The sequence below is a fragment of the Acinonyx jubatus genome, chromosome B1 (genome assembly GCF_027475565.1).
Source record: "Acinonyx jubatus isolate Ajub_Pintada_27869175 chromosome B1, VMU_Ajub_asm_v1.0, whole genome shotgun sequence".
NCBI classification, from domain to species: Eukaryota; Metazoa; Chordata; class Mammalia; order Carnivora; family Felidae; genus Acinonyx; species Acinonyx jubatus.
In genome coordinates, this window is record NC_069382.1 from 116,653,861 (window position 1) to 116,678,935 (window position 25,075).

The 25,075-nt window shown below is 40.5% G+C and overlaps 1 protein-coding gene across 1 annotated transcript; it reads left to right on the forward strand.

Annotated features, from left to right (window-relative positions):
- The first annotated feature begins 783 nt into the window (after nt 1-783).
- On the forward strand, nt 784-24,461 carry BDH2 (3-hydroxybutyrate dehydrogenase 2). Its single transcript, XM_015082901.3, has 10 exons — nt 784-916; nt 3,393-3,484; nt 4,381-4,459; nt 6,556-6,652; nt 9,097-9,205; nt 15,920-15,980; nt 17,196-17,309; nt 20,577-20,635; nt 21,215-21,307; nt 23,324-24,461. Exons 2-10 carry the CDS (start codon nt 3,410-3,412, stop codon nt 23,375-23,377), a joined length of 741 nt encoding a protein of 246 aa, XP_014938387.1. The 5' UTR covers nt 784-916; nt 3,393-3,409; the 3' UTR covers nt 23,378-24,461.
- The last annotated feature ends 614 nt before the right edge of the window (nt 24,462-25,075 follow it).

Below are 25,075 nucleotides of genomic sequence, written 5' to 3' on the forward strand. Positions count from 1 at the left end.
GCTTGTGTTTCCTTGGCCAGCACTAGCAGCAAAAGAGGCTGGAATTTGAGAGTTTTGTTTTCCGACCTTTATAAAATAAAAGGCAGAGGAAAGTGAGGTGGGTGCATGTTGAGTAAACCAACTTAAATAGTACATGCAGAAAATAACTTACACAATCACCCTGCTCAATTACACACCTGATAAGTATGAATGACTAAGCCTAGCACACATGACCTCATCCTTTCTTTTCAATCTCTAATATCTGTTCTCTTCAGCCGAGCTTGATTTTTTTTTGCTCCTACCCAACATGTCCTTCCCTTTCAAGCCTCCACACCTCCTCCACACTGTGAAGCTTGAAGTGTTGCCTGGACCCTGCCTCCTCAGGGTAGTCAGGATGCCTGCACTCTGCCACTAAATATGTACTAGTGTTAGAGTAGACTGTGACGAAACAACCGTAACTATGCCTTAAAATGAGAGAATTTTTATTTCTCTCCCTCAAAACAATCTTGGTGAAGGGCCAGGAAGGAAGCCTCCACTATCTTAAATGATCTAGGGCCCTTCTATTTTATTGCCCTGCTCTCTTTCACGTGAAATTTCTTACTCATTAAAATGTAAATATCTAGAAGAGCGCATAATAGACCCCAACAAACAACAAAGACCCGTTAAAGTGAAGCAAATGATTTCCACATCCTAAGTAAGCTGTAAGGGGGCTTTTCCAGTTTTCACCTTCTCCTTGGAGTTAACAGTTCTAGATGAGCTCCACTAGATGGCAGCACACACACGTGTATATAGTATACAAACGTGCGACTCCTTAAAACTGAACGAAACTACAAATCCCAACATGCATCTTTAAGCGCCTGACTTGTTCCTGCACAAAGGTCTCAAGTTTGTTGCTCGCACGGGGATCTGGAGGACGCCGTACACTTGCTGCTCTAAAGTAAGATTTCCTAATATTTTTTAAATTTAATTTTAGCCTGGGAAAAGAAGAGGTTTAGATTTTTGCTTTGTTCTGCAAGTTACCTATTTCAACATTAATCTTAGCAGTTAGGTCAGGGTAAGGGTGTGTTTTTAACAAGTTTGAAACTCTGGTATATTAGTTTTTCAATGTGCTTTTCACGTTGGATTTTACCATTTAAGGCCACGTTTGCACTCATTTTCCCAAATAAACCCATTTATATTTAATAATGTAGTTTATTCTAACAGGTTTTAGCCCCAAAATCTGGTTCCAGAAAGCCAAGGCTAGCTAGGGGAGATATCGGAGTGAGCAAAGTGGCTACTCTGTGCTCCAGCAATTGTTCAGTAGTAAGTGCTTCTTTCTCCATGGCATCAGAGTAGGTCAGGCAGTGTAAAAGCTCAGTTTCTCTGGCGCATGACAAACGCAGATTTAATCCCAGAGAGTATCAGTGAGACTCTAAGCAGGTCCCTGGAGCGGGTTGTTCGTCTGGCCCTCGGAGAAGCAAAACTCCAAGACAGAGGTAAACGTGCAGGAGAGTTATAAGGGGAAATGCTGGTGTGAGAGAAAATGAGAGGGAACCGGCCGTCAGACCACGAGGGAGCCCCTCCTCCCTCCCCGGGGCAGGAAGGCAGTGCAGTGACTGGAGGGTCCGCAAGGCCCCGGAAAGAGCCCCGTGTCCCCCAGAAAAGAGTCAGCCTTGGTGGTGGTGCGCACTCGCGCCCAGGTCTCACAGCGTGCGGGTGGGCGTGCGGAGACTGCGAGAACCACGCGAACCACGAGGTCCTCTCCTGGACCTGCAATCCGCAGGCCTAATTCGCAGCTGCGAGGCAGGGTGCAGACCACATGATCTCTCCGAAGATAGGGCACTGGTGACCAGGCCTTGTGTCACGTCTCAAATGCTTCTCTGATCCAGCCCCCCCTTCCCATCCCTGCTATTTCACGCTCGGCCCTTAAGGCCCCCGCAGCAAGGTCTGCTCCCCAAGGTCTGCTCCAGTGATCTTTCCAAAATACATGTCTTCTTGTGTTGCACTCATTTCATCAGTCCTTCAGTGCCCATTATCCACAGGAGTAACTGGCCGCTCAGCATTCGGAGCTTAGATAAAGTGTGAAGGCTTGATTACAGCAAAATGCCAAGGTTGGCAGAAGACAGCAGAGATATATTCACAAAGATAGCACTAGATCATGTGAGCCCTTTAGGCAAGACTAGCTAGTTACCTGTATTTTTTTAGGCGGGTAATTGAGCAGTGAGCGTGTAGGTTATCTGTACATGTACTATTTAAGTAAGTTCACTCGGTACCCACCCAATTACGCACCCTTTCCCCCAGCTTTTCTCTTAATAGAGGCCAGAAAACAAAACTCAAATTCCTAGCCTTTGCTGCTAGAGCTAGCTAGTGAAATGTAGGCTGAAATGTTTGGCAAGGGCTTCCTTGTTGACTAGAAAGTGAGGACTCTCTGAAAGGCTTTTTTGGCTTTTATTTCCCACCACCACCCCCACCTTTTTTTTTTTTTTTTTTTTTTTTGCCTGAATGCTGATGAGATGCCTTGCGACAAAGTAGCCATTTTGTGACTTGGCGTGAGATCAGAGGCAGCCATGAAGTACAGCAGGTTGAGAAAAGACGCCCAGGTCCTTGAAGACAGCCTCAGTTGATCATCATCTGACTCTTAACCACCCCCAATCTCGTCATGAACCATTCCTCTTATCCCAGAATCTACAATCCAAGCACCAGATATCTTATGCGTATCTTATTTTCCTGATGTCAGAATTTCTGTCTCCAGTTTGAAAATTACTGATGGTATCTGATAAAGTGTCACTACTTTAAGAGAGGATCAGCAGCATTGTGGAGTGGAATTTCACATAGCAAAGGAGTCGGGAGGATTGAGCTTAGTTCTGGTTCTGTCATTAACTGGCTCTGTGACCTCAAGCAAGTCAGATCAGTTTTCCCCTCTACAAAACGGGAGTGTTGGACATGATTTTATTTTTCCAGTTCTTTTGTTCAATGACTCTCTGAGGCCAACCACTAAATCTTTCCAAGGGAGAAGGAAAAGCCATGGACAATTGATAGTGCAAACCCCAACAAAAATTTATAGCAGAGAAATTGGGAAGCAGCCCCACGTAGTAAGGACACATACAATGCCAAAAAAAGTGTGTATAGAGAGAGTGGTGGTAGTGAGGGGAAGGACTCCTCCCCTGCTGTATCAGTATCAGAGGCTGTCTTCTCTAAGTAGTGAAGAAACCAAATGGTAGGTTGAAGTCCCATGTCTGTCTGTTGCCGGTTATCACTTCAATGGGTTATGCTAAATGTTTTTGATTTACAAAGCTACGTATCTAGAGTCAGCATTCTTGGAGAATTCAGTTGATGGACTATCTGTACAGAAATGCTGCCTTTAAGTTCATTCTAGGTGTCACTGCACAGCACCACATGCTGCAGTGTAAGCCATTAAATACACATGTCTCTAGATTGAACCACAGGTTCCATGATGGGTCGACTTGATGGGAAGATCATCGTCCTGACCGCTGCTGCTCAGGGGATTGGGAGGGCAGCTGCCATAGTAAGTTATTATTTCTTGTTAGCTTACTAACTTTTGAGGTATTAAATTATGTGGACACAGCCCGTGGTTATTTAATTCTGCTCTCGTTTTTGGTTGTTTTTGGCTTTGATTTTGTTTTGTTTTACTTTTGTGCTTCTGTTGTCTGAGGTTACAAAAAGAAAACTCACTAGCCTTGACCCAGGGTAAGTGAAGGAATGAATACCTCACATGTTTATTATGCAACATCAGTGATAACCTTGGACTCTGAGAAACTTAATTCTCTGCCTCAGTTTCTCTGCACAATGATATATTTACTGCAGGAGACCTACAGGAATGTATTGCTTTCTGTAATTGTCAATTCAGATGTAGGACTCCAGAGATACAAGACTATCAGGTTAATTTATATCAACTTCTTGTGCATTATAACCCACACCTGAACTCATTAATGCACTTACAGTATAATAGGGTATGGTTTGACATTTATGAAAACAGTAATATAGTTTTAGGAGAAAAAGTGTGAAAATAACGCATTTTCTCTTATTATTTGGGATATAGTAAAAAATGGAAAATAATAAGAACTAGCTCAGAAATGAAATACAGGCTATCACATCACAGAATAGTATTTTGAGAGGTGTCAGTAACAGAGTCCTAGTTTTTAAAAACACTCTTTTATTTGATAATGCTTACAGGCATAAAGTCAGATGACAAGCACAATGTATGTCATGTTGTTCTAATTAATGGTAAAAATATTAACAATGGGAAGGGTGAAATGAGAGTAGAGAGCTTAAAATTCCACCTATTTTATAGGTAAAACAATGAAAATAAGATAAGGGAGGAAAGGCTAAATGACTTTCCACTCATGAGAATGGAATCAAATCGAATAAACAAAGGATTTATTTGTACATTGTGTCTACCAGGCTTTTGCAAGAGAAGGTGCCAAAGTCATAGCCACAGATATCAATGAGTCCAAACTTCAGGAACTGGAAAAGTACCCTGGTAAGCAACTCAGCACTTTGAACTTGGGATTCAGAATCTACAAGGTATTATAAAGCAATATTGTTCACATGTTGAAAGAAAAGTCCTTAGCTGCTCGGTTCTGCTGGCCTTTTTTAGAGCCTTTTTCTCTGCTATCACGTCTATATTCTGTGTGGGGCTCCTGGGCGGCTCAGTCAGTTAAGCATCTGACTCTCGATTTTAGCTCAGGTTATGATCTCATGATTTGTGAGACTGAGCCCTATGTTGGGCTCTATGCTGACAGCACAGAACCTGCTTGGGATTCCCTCTCCCTTTTTCTCTGCCCCTCTTCCTCTTGCATTCTCCTTCTCTCTACTTTTCTCTCTCTCAAAATAAATAAACATTTTTTAAAAATCTGTATTCTGTGAACCTACAGACAAAAATCTATACATTTAAATGTATAAACAAAATTTTAAGATGTATGCTTAAATTTTTTTATTTAGCCAAAATGTTGAAGGATTCAGTACTCAATTACAAAATTACATGTGAAAATTTAATAGTTGTTAACTTTTTTTTTTTAAGTAAGCTTTTGTCAATGCTGAGCTTGAACTCACAACCCTAAGGTCAAGAGTCACATGCTCCACTGACTGAGCCAGCCAGGTGCCCCTGTTACATTAACTTTTGATGATGACTTTCTACTTCTCTGCCTCCCTCTGGGGGAGACACTGTCCAATAGACACATGACATGAGCCATATGTGCAAGTGTAAATTTTCTTAGTGGCTACATTTAAAAAGTAAAAAGATACAGGTGAAATTAATTTTAATAATGTATTTTAATTAATTCATTGTATCCAAAATATTATAATTTTAACATATGCAATTGTAAAACATTACAATAGAAAATTTTACATTTTTTACACTAAATCTCTGAAATCCATGTGTATTTTACATTTACAGCACATTTCAGTTCAGACTAGCTGCATTTCCCATCCATGCTTAGTAGCCAGCCACATGTGGCTCGTGGCCACCATATTGGAGACAGCTCAGCCTTAAAATCACATGTCATGATCAGAAACTATAAGAGATTAACTTGTTCAAGTGCATATTGCCCCTTACTGTACCACACCGAACCTAACTCCGACGTCAAAGGGCTTTAATTGGCATTACTCAGAAAGAAATCAGAACATAGAACTCATTTCAAAGTTAACTGTTTCAGCAAAATAGAATAGGTTGCATGATCAAACATAATTTAGTTCAATTGAATTAGTTAACTGAATTAGACTGAGTTATCATTTCAACAAATGTAAGGGAAGCTGCTGTCGTAGAAAAGCACAGAGGAAAGGAAAGTCCTTCTGAAACTCCATTCTAGTCCTCCCTTTATTTATAATCTTTCTTTTCTATATCCAAAAGGGAAGAATAGAATAATAAACCATATATTTTTTAAATCATAAAAATTGTGACTGCTGCTTAATGAAAGCATTAGAGCATATTTTTTTAGTAGCTAGTACAGTGTGTCTGCCTCAGACCCCATGCCAACTCTCTCATGGCTAGTGTTTTCATCCCTTCTTGTGGCCTGTCATTTCTTCTTGGAATTTGGTCCAGAAATAAGTGATGGTACCTGTGATCCGCAAAGTCATTTCTAATCGATAATACAATTGACATAAAGGTAAAATGCACAAATAGAAACCATCTCTTATCCCACTGCCCCTGTCTTTCCCCCTCAGACAGAATTCAGCATCACTGTAGCAGTGATTCAACCTCTGGGTTGAAAGACGGGACTAGAATGAGCCCACTTGCAGGTATTGCTGCTGGTTTGCTGAGAAGCATCTACTATAGAGGTCAAGGTGGAGCACCTGGCTGGCTCAATCTGTAGAGCCTCCAACTCTTGATGTCAGGTCGTAAGTTCAAGTCCCATGCTGGCTGTGGAGCCTACTTAAAAAAAAAAAAAAAGATGGGGAGGACTTCAAGATTTTTACTAATGAGATTCTTAAGATTGGTAAGACCCTACTAATGGCCGACAATCCTGTGAAGTCTAACTGGACAAATACTACAGTCTTCACACTTCAGAACAGCTAAATCTTCAAGGCTAAACATTTCTATGAGTAAAGATAAATTGTGTACTTTGTTTTGTTTTTCAGGTATTCAGATTCGGGCCCTTGATGTCACAAAGAAGAAACAAATTGATCAGTTTGCCAATGAAGTTGAGAGACTTGATGTTCTCTTTAATGTTGCTGGGTAATTCATACTTTTTCATTTCACTCTCCTTACAGAAAGTTTTATATGACTTTTATTTAAAAAGTTTTGGTAAGAGGCACTTGGGTGGCTCAGTCAGTTAAGCATCCAAGTCTTGATTTTGGCTCAGGTCATGATTTCACGGTTCGTGAGATCAAACCTTGCATCAGGCTCTGTACTGACATTGTGGAGCCTGCTTGAGATTCTCTGTCTCCCTCTCTCTCTGCCTTTCTCTGGCTCGTGCTCTGTCTCACTCTCAAAATGAATAAACTTTTAAAAAAATTTTTGATAATAAGGCATAATTGTTCATCATGAACCATAATATATTTCTTAGGAAATATAGTTAGGTTTTAGACAAATTTTATTCCAAGTAAGATTCAGCAAATAAGACAGCCATAGAAGTGAACATGGGCTTCAGGCTCTGCACTGATAGTGTGGAGCCCACTTGAGATCCCCTCTCTCTCTCTCTCCCACTTCTCTCTCAGTCGCTTCCTGCTTGCATGCACATGCACTCTCTCTCACTCTGTCTCAAAATAAATAAATAAACTTAAGGAAAAAAAAAAGTGGACATGGACTTGAGTCCTAAGGAAAATGACGGTCTACTCAAGAGAACTGGTATTAATCCAAACCTGTTAATCTTAAGGCTGGTCTTAGGCTTACAGCAATGGACTGGCTGTGGACGCTCCACTAAGACTTACAAAATAAAATGAAAAACCATTTTCCAGTAGGTGTCTTTATTTTTTTTTAATGTTTTTATTTATTTTTGAGACAGAGAGAGACAGAGCATGAGCAGGGGAGGGGCAGAGAGGAAGACACAGAATCTGAAGCAGGCTCCGGGCTCTGAGCTGTCAGCACAGAGCCTGATGTGGGGCTTGAACCACGAACTGTGAGATCATGACCTAAGCCGAAGTCGGACACTTAACCAGCTGAGCCACCCAGGCACCCCTCCAGAAGGTGTCTTTAAAGCAAAGTATATTTACCAGAAACCAAGTACTCAGCTTATTGAAATGCAGGTGTTCCCAATTTTTTGGCATGGCATTCTAGCAACTCCTTTACACATCCCAAGCTCAGTGTTTCTTACTGGGACAATGAATTCCACCCAGCAAAAGAAGTTTCCTTGTTGCATCTCTGTATAGAGCACAAAGAGAATGGCTTAATTGAACTTACGCAGATGATACCAAACGTGCTGAACCGTGTATGAATGAGGAGAGGCTGGAACTGGAGCAGCTCGTGCTGGGACTTTCCCTGCTCAGGCGAGACAGTAGAGATGACTGCAGCCGAGGTTTACACAGGAACTAAGTGACATTCCACTTTTCTTATGTTCTGTTATATTTGTACTGCCGCATTGACGGAAAAATTCTTGAGCCTTCTAATACATTTTTGTTCTTCCTAATCATTATGTTTCTGCACCAAAAAAGTGTGTGTGTGTGTATATATATATATGTGTATACATATATATATATGTATATACATATATATATAGTTTGTCATAGGTTACACTGTGTGGATATCAAACCAACAATTTATCACAATCTGCTACATAAATAAACTGCTCATCCCTTATATGAGAATATACTCAGAGCCATGACAAAAAAATCAGTTAGCAGAACTGGTTTTTTAATATCTACGTATTAAATTCTCAGCAAGGTAAGGGATATAGAAATAGAGCGTGGGTTCCTGCTGTCATACGAAGGATGAGAAGGTTATTTAAGAGTGTGACTTGAGGGGCACCTGGGTGGCTTAGTCGGTTAAGCGTCCAACTTCAGCTCAGGTCAGGATCTCACAGCTCGTGAGTTTGAGCCCCGCATCGAGCTATGTGCTGACAGCTCAGAGCCTGGAGCCTCCTTCAGATTCTCTGTCTCCCTCTCTCTGTCCCTCCTCTGTTTGCACTCTCTCTCAAAAACAAATAAACGCTAAAAAAATTTTTTTCATAAAGAAGAGTGTGACTGGAAAAGAAGTGAAAGTTGCTTTAAGAGTTTTGTTCTGCTTTGTTTACTCAATATGTTAGAACTATATGATACCGATATCACTTTGCTACCCTGAGATGTTGAGACAATGGTTTTCCTTTGCAATTTGATTTCCTTTTGAAAATGTTAAATCTATGCCACCTGAGGGCACTGTTGCTTATGAAATAGGAGTTGGGGCGCGTATCATGTTCTCATTTGTTTTTGCTATTGTTTTTGCTATTTCCTGTGCACTTGCCATAGAGCTTCTTATGTTTGGTGGCCCCAAGCCTTTGCCTTTCTTTCAAAAGAAGGATGTTGTTTTCAAATAAATTTATTTAGCTTAAGCTGTTGGATACTTACTAACTTAATGTACTAAGTGTTTCTATGAATTGCTAAAATCTTCATAAGGTTTAAGTCAATAAATGACAATATAAAATGATAAGGAAGTACAATAGAAATCCTAAATGATCATTTTTCCCCACTGATTAATCCCTCTTCCAGTTTTGTCCATCATGGAACCATCCTGGACTGTGAGGAGAAGGACTGGGACTTCTCGATGAATCTCAATGTCCGCAGCATGTACCTGATGATCAAGGCATTTCTTCCTAAAGTAAGGACCACCATCACTATGATAAGTAGGTCTCCACACTGGGCATCCAGAAAGGGCCCTTACCTTTCTGTTCTGAAGAGTGACAGTAGCTACCACAATGACTAACCCATACTGAACATTTATATCAAGACACTTAATACAAACTCACTTAACCTTCCAGTTAAGAAATATTCAAGAAGTATTAAGAACTTTCTTTATGCAAGTCTCCATTCTGGGTGCAGAAGACTCATCAGAAAAACAAGTCCCTTCTATGAGAGAGATCTCATTTTGGGGGAGTGAGACAGGATAACATAATTAAATAAACATATAACTCCGGGAGTGGTTAGAAGTACTATGAAGAAGGAGCACCTGGGTGGCTTAGTAGGTTGAGTGTCTAAATTTTGATTTCAGCTCAGGTCATGATCTCATGGTTCATGAGTTTGAGCCCCACTTCGGGCTCTGCACTGACAGCGTGGGGCCTGCTGGGAATTCTCTGTCTCCCTCTCTCTCTGCCCCTCCCCTGCTCATGCTTGCTCACTCTCTCTCAAAAATAAATACACTTAAAAAAAAAGTGCTAGGAAGAAAAGGAAGCTAGGATATCAGTAAAGCCCAGGGTGCCTCGCTGATAAGCTGAAATTTTCATGGAGGTCCAAGTGAAATGAGGGAGCTAACCATTGAGGTATATGAGGAAGAGGGTCCCAGAGAGAGGGATAGCAAGGAGGTACATGGGACCAGAAGAATGGGATAAGGTAGGTACTACTTTATCACATCCACTGTACAGAGGATAAAACTGGGAGGTGAGGTAACTTGCCCAAGGTCACATAACTAGCAAGTGGTTAGAGCCGGGATTTGAACCCTGGAGGTTAGGCCCCTTCTTGAATTTCATTGTCTAGGCACATGCTGTCAGATGGATGTACCTCATTGCTTTTCTGTTCCTTGAGTATTCTTCTTGCACTCGTGTTTTTAACTGAGCCACAGAGGTACCAGAGAGGTGAGAGACAGTGTGTGCTAAAGAGAGAGAGCATTCTTCCTGAATCTGCTACCCTGGAATTCCACAGCTTTTCCACAACTCATTAATAATTTTCATTTTGTTTTACAAACAAGCATTACATGCCTTTTGATGAAAAGCACACACTAGGCATTCTCGGAGAGGGGAGTGTAAATATGAAAAAGATTGAGTTCAAATGAACTTGTAAGCCGATAATGAGCACAGGCTCAGACAATGAAGGGATTGACTGCGTACAGAACCGGCTCAGTCCAAGGCTGCAAACTGAACCCTAGTGAAATGCAGAGGAGCCGTTCTTCTCTTCCATCCCAGCTGGATTAGATGGCCGACGTACTGAATGCTGCCAACCTAGTGCAGGAGAAGAGCTTTTTAAAGGCAAGGCAGGGCTGATGCTTTGCTCTGAACATTCAACATAATGTCAAAAAGGATCCCAGGTCACTTAGGTGGCTCAGTAGGTTAAGCATCCGATTTCAGCTCCGATCATGATTTCACCGTTCGTGGGTTCAAGCCCCATGTCAGGCTCTGTGCTGACAGCTCAGGGCCTGGAGCCTGCTTTGGATTCTGTGTCTCCCTCTTTCTCTACCTGTCTCTCTCTCTCTCTCAAAAATAAGTAATAAACATTAAAAAAAGAAAAAAAGAAGGATCCAGGTGAATGTTGAAAGGAAAACTAGAAAAACTGACTTCATAACAAAGGAATTTGTTTCAATCTACTTGTTTAGTGCTTAGAAAGGATCTCTTAGTGGTTCCATGGGATATGGGACTAGCAAATTGTTTTTTTAAATGTTTATTTATTTTTGAGAGAGAGAGGAGTGGAGAGGGGCAGAAAGAGGGAGACAGGGGATCTGAAGCCGTCTCTCTGCTGATAGCAGAGAGCCTGACATGGGGCTCCAACCCACGAACTATGAGATCACCACACAAGCCGAAGTCAGATGTTTGACTGAGCCACACAGGTGCCCCTACCAAATTTATTTTTAATGTAAATTTCATTTTTTTGTTTATTCGGAGTTCATGAGAATCTGTTATTTGGAACCCTGATTATTTTTTTGAAGCCTGATCCTTAACCTATGATTGGGAGAGAAGCCAAGGTTGTGGCAAAAGGAGAAAACTTAGATCGTAGTGGGTAAGACTATCACATGTGCAAAAACAGCCTACTTCATGTCTGCAATGCTTGACAAATATGAGTGAAGGGAGCAGGCATGGGGTATGGTCCAGCGGCACTGAAATTCAAACTTGTCAGTAAATGTTAACTTTTGAAATATCAAACACTAACTTGCAAATTAGTGAGTTTTCCTATAATTTAAAGCATCTTAACAATAATCCATATGAGCCACTAATACTCATTTGTAAAAAATCCCAAGAGATATTATTGACTGGGATGGGCAGTGAGAAGAAGTCAGTGCCACTTATTAAAGTGACAGTAACCAACCTGACCCTGGATTTCAAACTCTGGCATCACAGCCTGAACTCTGCCCCTACTTCACCATGTGCCGTGGGAAATGGCACTTGTACTCTGTTCTATTTAAAATGAGGATGAGATGGGGTACCTGGGTGGCTCAGTTAGGTGTTCAACACTTGGTTTCATCTCCGGTCATGATCTGATGGTTTACAAGATTGAGCCTCACATCAGGCTCCACGCTGACATCGCGGAGCCTGCTTGGGATGCTCTCTCTCCCTCTCTCCGCCCCTCCCCTGCTTGCTCACTCTCTTTCTCTGAAAATAAATAGGCTAACTTTAAAAAAATAAAATGAGTGGGCGCCTGGGTGGCTCAGTCGGTTGAGCGTCCGACTTCGGTTCAGGTCATGATCTCACAGTTCGTGGGTTCGAGCCCCACATCAGGCTCTGTGCTGACCTCTTGCTCAGAGCCTGGAGCCTGGTTCACATTCTTTGTCTCCCTCTCTCTCTGCCCCTCCCCCACTCATGCTTTGTCTCACTCTGTTTCTCAAAAATAAATAAATGTAAAAAAATAAAATGAGGATGAGAGATTACACAATCCCTTCCAGCCCTAATTGGGATCTTCTGGGTTCATTAACAATGATGCACATACAACAGGTTAGAACTTTCCAGGGGAAGTCAGGATCTGGAGTCTAGGCAGATCTGAAAAGTCAGGTGGTCAAGACACAGGGACACTTGTAGGAAATTTTTGATCATGGATACACACACACAAAACCATTCCAAAACTGGAATGTGAGTCAAAAGGCAAAGAACAAGCTGAAAATACTGTAAGAAGAAGTCAGTGCAAAATCCAAAGTCAGGGAAGTCTTGGATATGTGGAGGTTTTTCCCCTTTGCTGTATCTTAGAAGATTCTCTAGTACATAGAGATGCTGTAGCAAGTATTTGTTGAATGAATAAATGAATCTAGGTTGTCAGTCCAGGTAGAGGTGAGACATGGAATCATCAAAGAGCCAAGAACCCAAGGTCTGCCAGGTTTAAGAGCTGAGTTCAGTGGAGATAGAAAAGCTAGGTAGGTAGGACTGACTAGATCAACAGCTGGAGGAAATTTTCAGAGCTCTTTCTTAGCCCCTGCCTGAGCTTCTGGGAGGTCAGTCCCATCTAGAATTACTACATACCAGGCACTTCACTTTATACTTGCCAAGTGATATTTGCCAGAGCGGGACGTTGCATGGGGAGCCAGGAAGAACATCCACACCGTACCAGCAGGTACTGAGCTGGTGTTGAGAAAACAGCATGGAAGGTTGCTGAGCATGGACTGAGGGCTCTAGATCCAGCAGACAGACCTGGCTGAATGGATAGCACAAGTGTTAAGGGACAGCACTAGCACCTCCTAGGTGAGACTGTATTCCAAAGTTTTGCCTGAGGAATTATAGCATTTCCGGTGATTAGAGACTGAACTTACTTAGTAGCTCATCGTTATGTATTCTACTGTAATATATGTATTCTGTAGGTATTAAAATGGATTATATATGACAATGATAGCTCAATGAAACTGGAACAAAACTAAAAATAAGTAAAAACAGATTATTTGCTAAATTGGATAAGAAAGAATAATGTTAAGGCTTCGTTTCCAACACCATTATACTTTACTAATTTTCCTGGTCGTTTTTGTGAAGACCCCATCTCATTATGATCCTCTTTATCACATAGACAAACAAGTGGGGTTAAATATTTTCACCCCTACTGTGTCCTTGCCTTGATCGGGTCACTTCAGCCTCCCCTGTACCCTTTAATCCATCCAACACAATGCCTTAGGTTGTTGTAGATTCTCTGCTCTTGAGAACAAACAGTAACTAAGTATCAAAACAGAAAGTCAGGAGAATACCATGGGGAGATCTGCCATCTCACAGCCACATCCCTGGACCATCCAGTCACTCACCCCCATCCCTATGCCTCTCTGACTGAAAGCTGCTGGAGAAGCTCACCCCAGCAGGAGTGACTTCTCTCCCTACCCTGACTATTGAGACTCTTTTCTTCTTAGAAACTCATTCTTTGCTTGACTTTCATGGCACAGGATATCCTGCTTTTCCTTCCTCTGTTCTCTGGAGGTGGTCTTCCACTTCCTCTCAGCAGTTGTTTTAACTCTTCACCACTCTCTGTGTCCACCATTCCCCCCACTCAACCTTGTTCTTTACAGCCATCCTCCGAGCTTCTGATGTCAATGAGAAGGTAGTGCCCATCGAGTAGGAATTCTCTCCATGTCTCACTTCTTCATGGGTACCCACACTCTTGCACATACCTACGTGCCCTGAAAGCACACGTACTTATTATACTAAGTACAAATGTATATGAAAACATTTTTAATTCATAGCAGCTTTTCATTTATATATTCCTGTACGTCAGGGGCAGGGCCCAGCAATCTGCACTTTAAATTAGCCCCTCAAGAGATTTTGATTCATCACAGTGTTTGACCACCTACTGTGTACCCTGTCTAGGAGAACAAAACAACCCCAAACCCTCCTCTTCAGACCTTCACACTTGGAATGGGGGAATTCTGAGGGAGGTGTTCTTAGGAAGCACTGCCCTCGATGAGGGAGGCAGGCCTCACTTCATGTAACTGTTTACCACGTCCTGCCCTTACCACCTCAACCTCCCCTTGCATAACTCACAGACATTGCTGCATCTCAGCTTTTCTCAGTCCTTTCTGAAATCACTGTATCACCTTCCAGTGGTCTCCTCTATGTTGTGCCACTATAATCTTAGAATTCCCCAAATCTAAACATGCCACTTCTCTGCATTAAGCCCCTCATTGTCACCACCACATTGCCTCCTGCGTAAAGCCCAAATTCCTAAATTTAGCCCCTGTTGGCCTCTGCAGCCTCATTCCTCCCACTCCGGGCATTCCAGCCAGACCCATCCCTTCCTCCCAGCTCTGTGCTAGAGCCTTTATACATGTGGCCCTCACTCCTTAAAACACCTTTCTCTTTTATTTTTCTGAATTACACTCCAGTTTTCAAAAATCAGCCCACCTCCAATGCAAGCTGGTGCAGCCACTCTGGAAAACAGTATGGAAGTTCCTCAAAAAACTAAAAATAGAACTACCCTAAGACCCAGCAATTGCACTACTAGGCATTTATTCACTGGATACAGGCGTGCTATTTCGAAGGAACACATGCACCCCCATGTTTATAGCAGCACTATCAACAATAGCCAAAGTATGGAAAGAGCCCAAACGTCCATCGATGGATGAATGGATAAAGCAAATGTGGCATATATATACAATGCAGTATTACTCGGCCATCAAAAAGAATGAAATCTTGCCATTTGCAACTACGTGGATGGAACTGGAGGGCATTATGCTAAGTGAAATTAGTCAGAGAAAGACAAAAATCATATGACTTCACTCATATGAGGACTTTAAGAGACAAAACAGATGAACATAAGGGAAGGGAAACAAAAATAATATAAAAATGGGGAGGGGGGACAAAACAGAAGAGACTCATAAGTATGGTGAACAAACTGAGGTTTGCTGGAGGAGTTGTGGGAGGGGGGATGGGCTAAATGGGGAAGGGGCATTAAGGAAGATACTTGTTGGGATGAACACTGGGTGTTACACACAGGGGATGAATCACTGGAATCTACTTCTGAAATCATGGTTGCACTACATGCTAGCTAATTTGGATGTAAATTTTAAAAAATTAAAAATAAAATTAAAAAAATAAATAAATAATAAATGCTTTTTCCTCCCTGGCGGGGGGCTTGGGGGGGGGGGGTAGTATCAGCCCACCTCTTTCTTACTCAGGAGCCCTCCTCTGAGTGTCCTGAAGCCTAGTTTGGTCCCTTCCCACCACCGACCCCTCTCTGTGGAGGTCTCCGCTGTTGTTGGATGCTGGTTATGTCAGCCCCCCCAGTCCCCTGGCAGCTCTCCATAGGCAGAGAGTGTGTCATTTATCTTCGTATCTCCTGGATCTAGCACAGTAGGTGTTCAACAAATATATGTTGAATAAAGTAAGAATTTTCCAACATCGGGAGTACAAAGTAATAATTAATGTTCATTAACCTTCCATTCAGCTCAGAGTTTCTCCTTGGTCTTGCTGATGCTCCTGTGCCAAAGGAAGGCAGTAATCCCCCTGGGAAATGTTCCTGCCAGTGAGTGCGTCAGCATGCCATCAACTCCCAGCAGTGACTGGGTGAGGCTGTTAAGACGCTTAACCGTGCTTAATGTTAATAGCTAAGAAGATGGTTCTGCAAACCATAAGTAAATGCAAATCTTTTAAAGAGCTATTATTTTTATCTTGCAGAGTGGCATTTTTTAAATTTGTTTTTGTTTTGGCAGATGCTTGCACAGAAATCTGGCAACATTATCAACATGTCCTCTGTGGCTTCTAGCCTCAAAGGTAAGATCCGTCTTCCTCTGGGAATCACGATGCACATACTCCAAAAACTTTATGACCTATATGGGTTTCCGGAACAAACATAGCAGGGATTATAAAACCCACACGTAATTTCAACACCACTTTTTTTAAAAAATTGTTATTAAGCTCCCTTCTATCAGCCCTTTCTGCCTTAGATGTAAACCAATTGTAACAAATAAGTTTGGTTTCATTTGCCCTTCCTCTAATCCCTTCCAGTGGATATAGAAATGGAAATCAAGTTGGAAGAAGGAAATATTTACCCATTTAATTAACCAAAAAAGATGTATTGAACACTGTGTGTCCCTGCCCAAAAGAATTCACACTGCAAAAGGAAGAGAGTCAGGCAGATGTAGGTCTTCTATAGCATGATAATATTACAACACAGGTTTGTGCAAAGTACTGGCACAATATGGGGGAGGGTAACAATTTGGGAAGTGCTTCACAAAGACGGTGGATCTGGGCCCTAAATAAGAGGTCAAGTTGAAGAGCCAGGATCACAGTGCCATTTGGAATAATGTCAAATGTCACAGTCTGGCAGATGGGTTTGTGAGTTTAAAATGAAATCACTACTGCTGAGATAACATTCTTTCTCTTTGCAAGAACACACAGTGAGCCTGCATGAAGAGAGGAAGGTAGAGAAATGCCTTGGCCCCTTGACTTTTTGGTTTGGTTTTTGTTTTGTTGTTCTTTACCCTGATTGTCCTTTGGTGTCTTTTGGAATCTGCCCAAGTGTTCGACCAACTGACGATGAAAACCTAAGACCATTGCCGTTACCTAAATGCAGCATCTCAACACCTAGGTCTCAACTGAGTTGGGCCAGTAATGATCTTATTTTCCCACACTCAGAAACTAGCCCCAGGAAGGGAGAAAACCTGATACCAAATTTTATTATTTCTTAAGTGTATTTATTTATTTTGAGAGAGAGAGAGAGGGTGAGGGGCAGAGAGAGGGAGAGAAAGAATCCCAAGCAGGCTCTGTGCTGTCAGTGCAGAGCCCAATGCGGGGCTCAAACTCACGAACCTAAATCGAGAGTCAGACACAACCGACTGAGCCAGCCAGGTGCCCCCTGAATCAAACTTTAAAAAGGATGGCATGGGAGGAAGTATGACAGTAGGTACCGAGGACAGTTATTTGTGTTCCCTTTCTAAAGGAGATTTTTTTGTTCCTTCAATGGTTAAACCTTCTTTTCATCCTCAGGAGTTGTGAACAGATGCGTGTACAGTACCACGAAGGCGGCCGTGATTGGCCTCACAAAGTCTGTGGCTGCAGATTTCATCCAGCAGGGCATCAGGTGCAACTGTGTTTGTCCAGGTGAGGTAGGCACAAAAGGGCTGTGCACTTGTCCTTTCTGAACCCTGGTTCGCACTGTGAAACATATGCATAGAAGTTTGTTTACCACATGCTATATTGTGTCCTGTCATTAGGAAAATCTCAAATGAAAAAGGGTCTAGGCTAAGATAACAGTCCAACGGTATGTTGGCAATGAGATTCTCAGTCATTAGGAATGAACCACAGATGCAAAGGGTTTAAATGGTATTCACACGTGTGTGGAACAACTCCAAATCTTGTGGCCAAGATAACTGACCAGAGCTTGGTGTTTGGAGGTAGACCAGAGATGACCTTGTCAGGCGAAAGATGAAAAGTAGACCGTGTTCACTGGACCGCAGGAAGAAGGTAAGAGGAGCCTCCCAAAACACAGGGAGTTACTGAGGCTTGTAAATCACCTGGGCTGACCCACAACCAAAAAGGAGAGATTAACACCTTCCTTTATGCTATAAAAAGGGGATCAGCAAACTATGACCTGCAGGTGGAATCTGGCCCGTCACCTGTTTAGTAAACACAGTCTTATTGTAACACACCCACACCTAGTTTGCCACATGTATGGCTACAGGCAGAGTTGAGTAGTTGTGCCAGACCAAATGGTTCTCAAAACTAAGAATATTTCCTATCTGGCTTTTTACCAGAATGCATGCTGACCTCTCATATAAAGGAAAGAAGAAAAGAACTTATTATTAGTAGAAAGGACATTCAGTCTGTCCAAACAAAAGCATTCTATAACTTATTTTGTAGGAATAACTTCCCATTTTCTTAATGACTATGGGTATGTCTATTAAACAGATATGCTCTTTCACCTGGTTCCACTGACCCAAAATGAATACAGGTTGCCTAAGAAGAATTATTAACTTCTTCTCTAAAAAGGAATTAAATATCACATATCCAGAATCAAGCTTGCTCTCAGTGGTTCACAACTGGTACTGGGGGGTTGGGGAGAAGCAGCATTTCACAGTTACGTATGGAACTTTTCAAAACCTGAAGTGCATGCCAGAACTTGGGGAAAGAGTTGATGGGGAAAATTGTGTGTAGTTTGGAAAGTTCCACATGAGATTTTTATATAATCCACCATGGTCTCCCCTCAGGTTAAAAAACACTAACTCATTAGTTTAAAAGAGGAATGTGAAATACCTTTCAAGCTACAGAATTTCCATGACGGAGGTATTCTGTTTAAGTTTTCTTGGATTAGAAATGTAAACATAGGTAACACCAAGAAAGAAGAGGATACAGAAGAGACAGTTTCACTGGGTTTTAACATACACGCTGGTGATACTTGACTCTAGCTATTTCTGGTGCCATTTACCCAGTGGAAAAAATGGAAAAATGATTTGGAAAATGTGGTTGTTTTAGCAGCTGGACTTTTCAGAAGTTTGGAAAATATATTATCAACCTGTGTGGGACAAGGAATGAGCTGTGACTCATGAGCCAGTCACGGCAGAAAACCTGACAAGGAGTGAGTGTGTCTGGGGTAGTGCTGCTGGTGGTATAGTCACACTCTTCAACACCAGCCTTTGTAGACTATGACATGCTATGTGGTCCATGCCCTGGACACAGTAGAGTTGGGACAATGGAATTAAGTACAAGGCATAGGCTTGCTCTGTAGTTTCATTTAATAACCATTAATACCAGCCATATGAAAGACATGATGCTCCCTCGCCTGAGTGGTAGGAAGCTGTCAAAGTTGTATTTTAAAACTGGATTTTGAGGACATTGTTCAATGAAAGCTTACGACGTCTTGAGCATACTGTTGGTAGGACTGGGGACTGTAAGGAGGCTATGGATGAAGGAAGTGAGGAAAATATTACCAGAAGATGGGTACAAGGGAATCTTTGTTACACGGTTTCAGAAAGTTTATCAACATTATTGCCTGCAGTAATGTGGAAGGTAGAAAATGTTCCTAATGAACCAGGTGACCATTTCTAGTAAAGACAGTTTCTACCCTGAGTGTCAAAAGTGCTGCCCACTTATGATGAAATGTGAGAGGAAACAGGTAAGCTAAAGAAAGGGTGTAAACACAAAGGAGCCAGAACTTTCTGAATTTGAAGATTTCCACCCTCTCCAGAGAAATGACAAATGATGCTAAAATTAAGAAATGGTTGGGGCTCCTGGCTGGCTCAGTCGATAGAGCATGCAACTCTTGATCTTGAGACTGTGAGTTCAAGCTCCAAGGTAGGTACAGAGATTACTTAAAAAAATAATTTTTTTTAAAAGAAAATAAATGATTTCCTAGTAAACATCATCCCTATGGCACTCTCAGGAGCAGAGGATATGACTTTAAAATCATTTTTTATGACCTTAGAAATACCGTGTGGTTGCCCAGAGTACTGTCAGCACCCCCCACCCCCCGCCAAAAGGCCCTCTAAACAGAATTTACAGATTACAAAAATTGACAGAAACTCTGGGAAAGTTGCTCTGTAGGAGCTTGAACCAAGCGGGGTTTTCAAATGTTTAGTGTCATTCTTACTTTAAGTGAGATAATTCAAATTATATTTTTTATGAGAAACATGAAACAGTGGTTAAAAATAGGAATTTGAAACCAATGAAAATAGGCAAGATAATGAAGAAAATGTCGAGCCATCTAATTACTGAGGACCGTGACAGGCATGGCCCTGTCTGAGGATCCCCAGAGTGAACCTGACAGCAAAGAATGGTTTGGGGATCATTAAGGGAACCTAGGTTCTTTCACTGATGAAGTATTTATATGGCTGTATTTACAACTCAGGGTTGTTGTGAGGAGTAACTGAGATAATACATGTAAAAGTGCTGAAAATCCATAAAGTGTCATGCAGTGTAATGTGACTAAAATATATCTTGGGGATGCTTGTGTGACTCACCCAGAGTCCTTGCCTAATGTCACAAAGAATTATGGTCTCTGTGTGTGTGTTTTTAATGTTTATTCATTTATTTTGAGAGACGGAGGGAGGGAGGGAGGGGCAGAGAGAGAGAGGAGAGAGAATCCCAAGCAAGCTCAGTGTTACCAGCACAGAGCCCGATGCAGGCCTCAATCTCACAACCATGAGATCATGACCTAAGCTGAAATCAAAAGCCAGATGCTTAACCGACTGAGCCACCCAAGCACCCCTATGGTCTGTGTTTTTAGAAATCCTAAACACGGAGGTGAAATTATCATTGTAAGTCATGGGGAAGGATTTCATTGATGTATCATGTGGAAAGGAAGTTTAAAGTTTGTCAACTTCTTTTTCAATTTGAGTAATTAACCAAGCTGAATGTCCCCCTTTGATTTAGGAACAGTTGATACCCCATCTCTACAAGAAAGAATACAAGCCAGACCAAATCCTGAAGAGGTATATCTACTATTTTAAATGCGATTAAATCTTCTGGTTGAAAAATGTCCTCTTCCTTACCTAGAGTAGACAAATTCAGAGACAGAAGGGCGGCTGCCAAGAGCTGGGGGAGGAGAGAACAGGGAGCTATTGGTTAATGGGTACAGAGTTTCAGTTTTGCAAGACAGAGTTCTAGAGATTTGTTGCACAATAACGTAAATGTACTTAACACTACTGAACTATACACTTAAAAATGGTTAAGATGGTAAATAACGTGTATTTTACCACAGTTTCAAAAAAAAGTTTTTTTAAAGCTCTCCTCTTTAATATGTATTTTGATCTGACACAGTATCTACAGGTTTTATTATAGACACAGTGTCTATAGGTTTTACTAGTTTGAGTAGCTTGGAAGTCATTCTAGTCCTACCTGGTCCACAATTAATGATATTCTCATGTATCATGTATCATACATGATTAATCAAGGCAGCAAGCCAATGGTAACTCTATAGATTCCTCTTGCCTCGGACTTCCTGAAGGAGTTGCAGGTGAATTCAGACTTCACCTCCTATCACTGATATCTGGTATGGTTTCTGATCTCAGGCACTGAGCTCTTTCCTGAAGAGACAGAAGACTGGAAGATTTGCAACCGCAGAAGAAGTAGCCCTCCTCTGTGTGTATTTGGCTTCTGATGAAGTAAGCACTGTTCTTCCCAGGGAGTTCATTATTCCTCATTTGGCCACGATTTGCTTATCAAAATAATGTCATTTTAGAGAGTTGCAACATATATAAGAGGTTGCATTTACAAGATAGGGATAAATTCTAATTTAATTTGCTCAAAGAAAGGCCACTTTGATCTGAGCCACCAACTCTTCCTTATTCAACTCTATGTGTCACTAAATCTTGTAGCAAATGACATGGAAGATTGAAAAAATAAATTGCTCAATTTTATGAGAGACAGTTGCTTTGAAAAATTATAATTGGGGAAAGTCGAATTAAATGTAAGTCAAGCAAATGAACCTCCAAAATTATGAGAGCTTCAGGTGAAAGGGGGAGAGAGTTAACCAGATTTAGTTGTGTCTAGAATACACAGAATTGGCATTTGGTGTTTTTATTTTTACTGGTGACTTAATTAGGACAATCCCACTGGCTGGTTTTTTCCTGTGAATTCTTGTTTATCATATATGGAAATCCCAATTCTATCTCATTCTGTTTTGCACCTATTTAGTAATCAATTTCTTCCTTAATGGCTATTGCATATTCTTAAATGGCATGCAACTAGGAAAGCAGAAACTGTAAGGTAAAGAGTACAAAAACACCCCCCTCTGTTGGATGTATTTGAATATTACATGAAGAGGGAACTGCAGCATTTGAGATGAGAGGAAGGGGGGGGGGGGGGGGGGGAGTAGGCAGGAGTGAGGAGGTGTGTTACTGATCTGTTAGCTCTTCTTTACAGTAACTTGCACACCAGCTAGTTGGTGAATGTAACAAATAGTGGTTGAAATGTTAGTGACCGAAGTTACCACTTCTCAGGACTGTTAACAGCAGTTTTTAGTAGCTGGGAAATTGCTAAACAAATTACTAATGGAACAAGTTCATTGGCTTTTGTTGTTTCTCTGAATCTGTATCTGCAGAAGAGTTCATTTGAATTGGGGGGTACTGCTGATAAGCTAAATTGTCCTTGTTTAGCCAGAGCTTAAGTTTACCAAATATTTGGAAATGTTCTGGCTTGAAATTTGCAATAAAAAGACCTTTGGACTTTTAGAGGAGCCCCAAGGCGTCCATATGTATAACAAAGTTTGCTTTTTAAAAAACCTTTGGGGAGTTGATGATAGTTTACCTACAGTATGTGATTAGTTTTCATAGATTGAACTTTAAAAATGTCTGTACTCATACTGTGATGTCTTTCCTTCCTGCCTCTTCCATTGTGTCAGGCCTCAGATAAATTTAAAAATAAGAACACGAATTTAACATCTATGTTTAAGTTAAAAGATTTTTAAACCTCTACCACAAGGCTTACTTCAGATTTATTTCTTTGGAAAGTGCAAAATTCTGTGCAAAAAAGTAAATAGTAATTTTTTTTAAATTCCCTTAGTTTGGTACAGATTTGGATATCTGAAACTAGTATAGAATATTTTTTCATAGTTTAATAGATATAATTATTATTCATATAAATTTTTTAAACACATTTACTGTGCCTCAGCTTCTGACAACACCTATGTATTTTTATCAACTAAAAATACAAAATCTTCTACAAAAAATTCTGTTTGGTAATTAACACAACCACTTTATGACTAACACACTTGACGACATTCAAAAGTTTATTAATGTCATAAAACTCAGCTGCTTTAGAATAGTTCTGAATTTCAAAATGAAAATGTACTGTTTTAGCCTATACTTTATCCTAATTTAGGGAATGGCTGCATATCACTGAGCTTAATTTTCTGATTCTGAGACCGAACATCTGCTTAGAATGTGACATGTGCTAAAACACTAGCCAGAGGCCAGGTAACTCTAAATCACAAGAACATGCAGCAGTTTCAGATCATCCAAAATTTAATTCAGATTTTTCCTAAAATCTATTTGTTACGTGAGATTTCCTGTTACCATGAGAGTACATTGTTTAGGTTTCTGAGTCATGGAAAAATTGAAGAAACACAACCTGTGTTAAACCTGGTTAATTGTTCTGTCTCCTTGTGTTTGTCATTGCAGTCTGCCTACGTAACAGGTAATCCTGTCATCATTGATGGAGGCTGGAGCTTGTGATTTTAAAATCTCCTTGCTGGGAAGGCAGGCTCTTCCTGTCCACAGTGAACCTGGTTACAAAGAAAACTCACCCATCATGTCTCTCCTATTAACAGCCTATTAATGAAAACAAGCCCTTTTTATGATGTCTTTGCTCACAAGAGTCAGATTCCTTAAATATATTAATCTCTTTCTAACCTCTTCTGAAATCATTATAGGTAGACGACATAAAAGATAATGAACTCACTGCAAATGAAGAGGTTTAACATCAACCACAATTTGTAAACATATAAAATTAAAATGTGAATATGAAAAATGGAAGGTTTTTAAGAAAAAAGTATTTGTATTTTACTTCTATTTCCCAATATTCAAATATTTCGTATAATTCTGCTTGGTCTGTACATGGACTCTAATTTTAAATTTTTACACCATCATAAATGAACACAAGATAGGAAAGAATTTAGCTTCAGTGACTTACATTAAAAAAGAGTTTAGGGCGCCTGGGTGGCGCAGTCGGTTAAGCGTCCGACTTCAGCCAGGTCACGATCTCGCGGTCCGTGAGTTCGAGCCCCGCATCAGGCTCTGGGCTGATGGCTCAGAGCCTGGAGCCTGTTTCCGATTCTGTGTCTCCCTCTCTCTCTGCCCCTCCCCCGTTCATGCTCTGTCTCTGTCTGTCCCAAAAGTAAATAAACGTTGAAAAAAAAAAAATTAAAAAAAAAAAAGAGTTTAGATTCAGAACTATATTGTTAATCTGTTATATAAAAGAAAAATAATCATCAAGTATTTATATTTAACAGATGTTACCACTCATAATTGAGTACTATTTTCTTCGTGTAACTAAAAAATCTTTATTAAAATAAATAATGACATTGGCATGGGCCTAAGAAACTTACAGTGAACCAGCAGTATTTTCAGTTTGAATATAGATTAAGTGTAGATTTTTTTCACCAAATGCCAGGTTGACAGTAAGAGGACATGAAATTTAGAAACAGTCTCTGGATACATAAATATAAATGAATCATATAACAGGAAACTAAATTAAAGAAAATAATTTTCAAGGGATGGGTGAAATAGAGAATTAGGAAACACAAACTTCCAGTTATAAGTAAGTCACAGAGATGAAAAGTATAGCATAGGGAATACAGTCATTAATATTATAATAATGTTGTATAGGGACTATACTTAATCATGATGGGCACTGAATAATGTATAGAATTATTGACTCAATTATGTTTTACACCTGGAGTTAATACAACATTGTATGTTAATCATAATTCAATAAGAAATGGTTAAAAAATTTTTTTTCAAGAAAAAGTTTAAGCAAATTCATGGATGATAATTGTATAAGAGGTTATTAGGAAGTTTTTTCTTTTTATTTTAGTTTTAGGGTTTTATGTTTGTTTTTTACTTGTTGCTACTTCAAAAGACCAAATGGTATGATGCAAATATAGATAATAAATGGGCAGTTATTCTTAGTCTTTCCTCTTAGAAACTTAATTAACAACTAATATTAATATTAACAAGGAAAATTTTGAAATGGACATTGAGAGGATAACATTTTATGTGTGAGGAAGAGTATTATGTGATTGATGAAAAAAAGTTAAAATTGACAGCAAAGGATATTTTGACCAGCATTCCCAAAGAGTCCATTGATACAGGATTTGTTTTGGGGTTCTGGACCAGGTTTCCACAACTGCATCACAGAACGCTTGGTTTGTG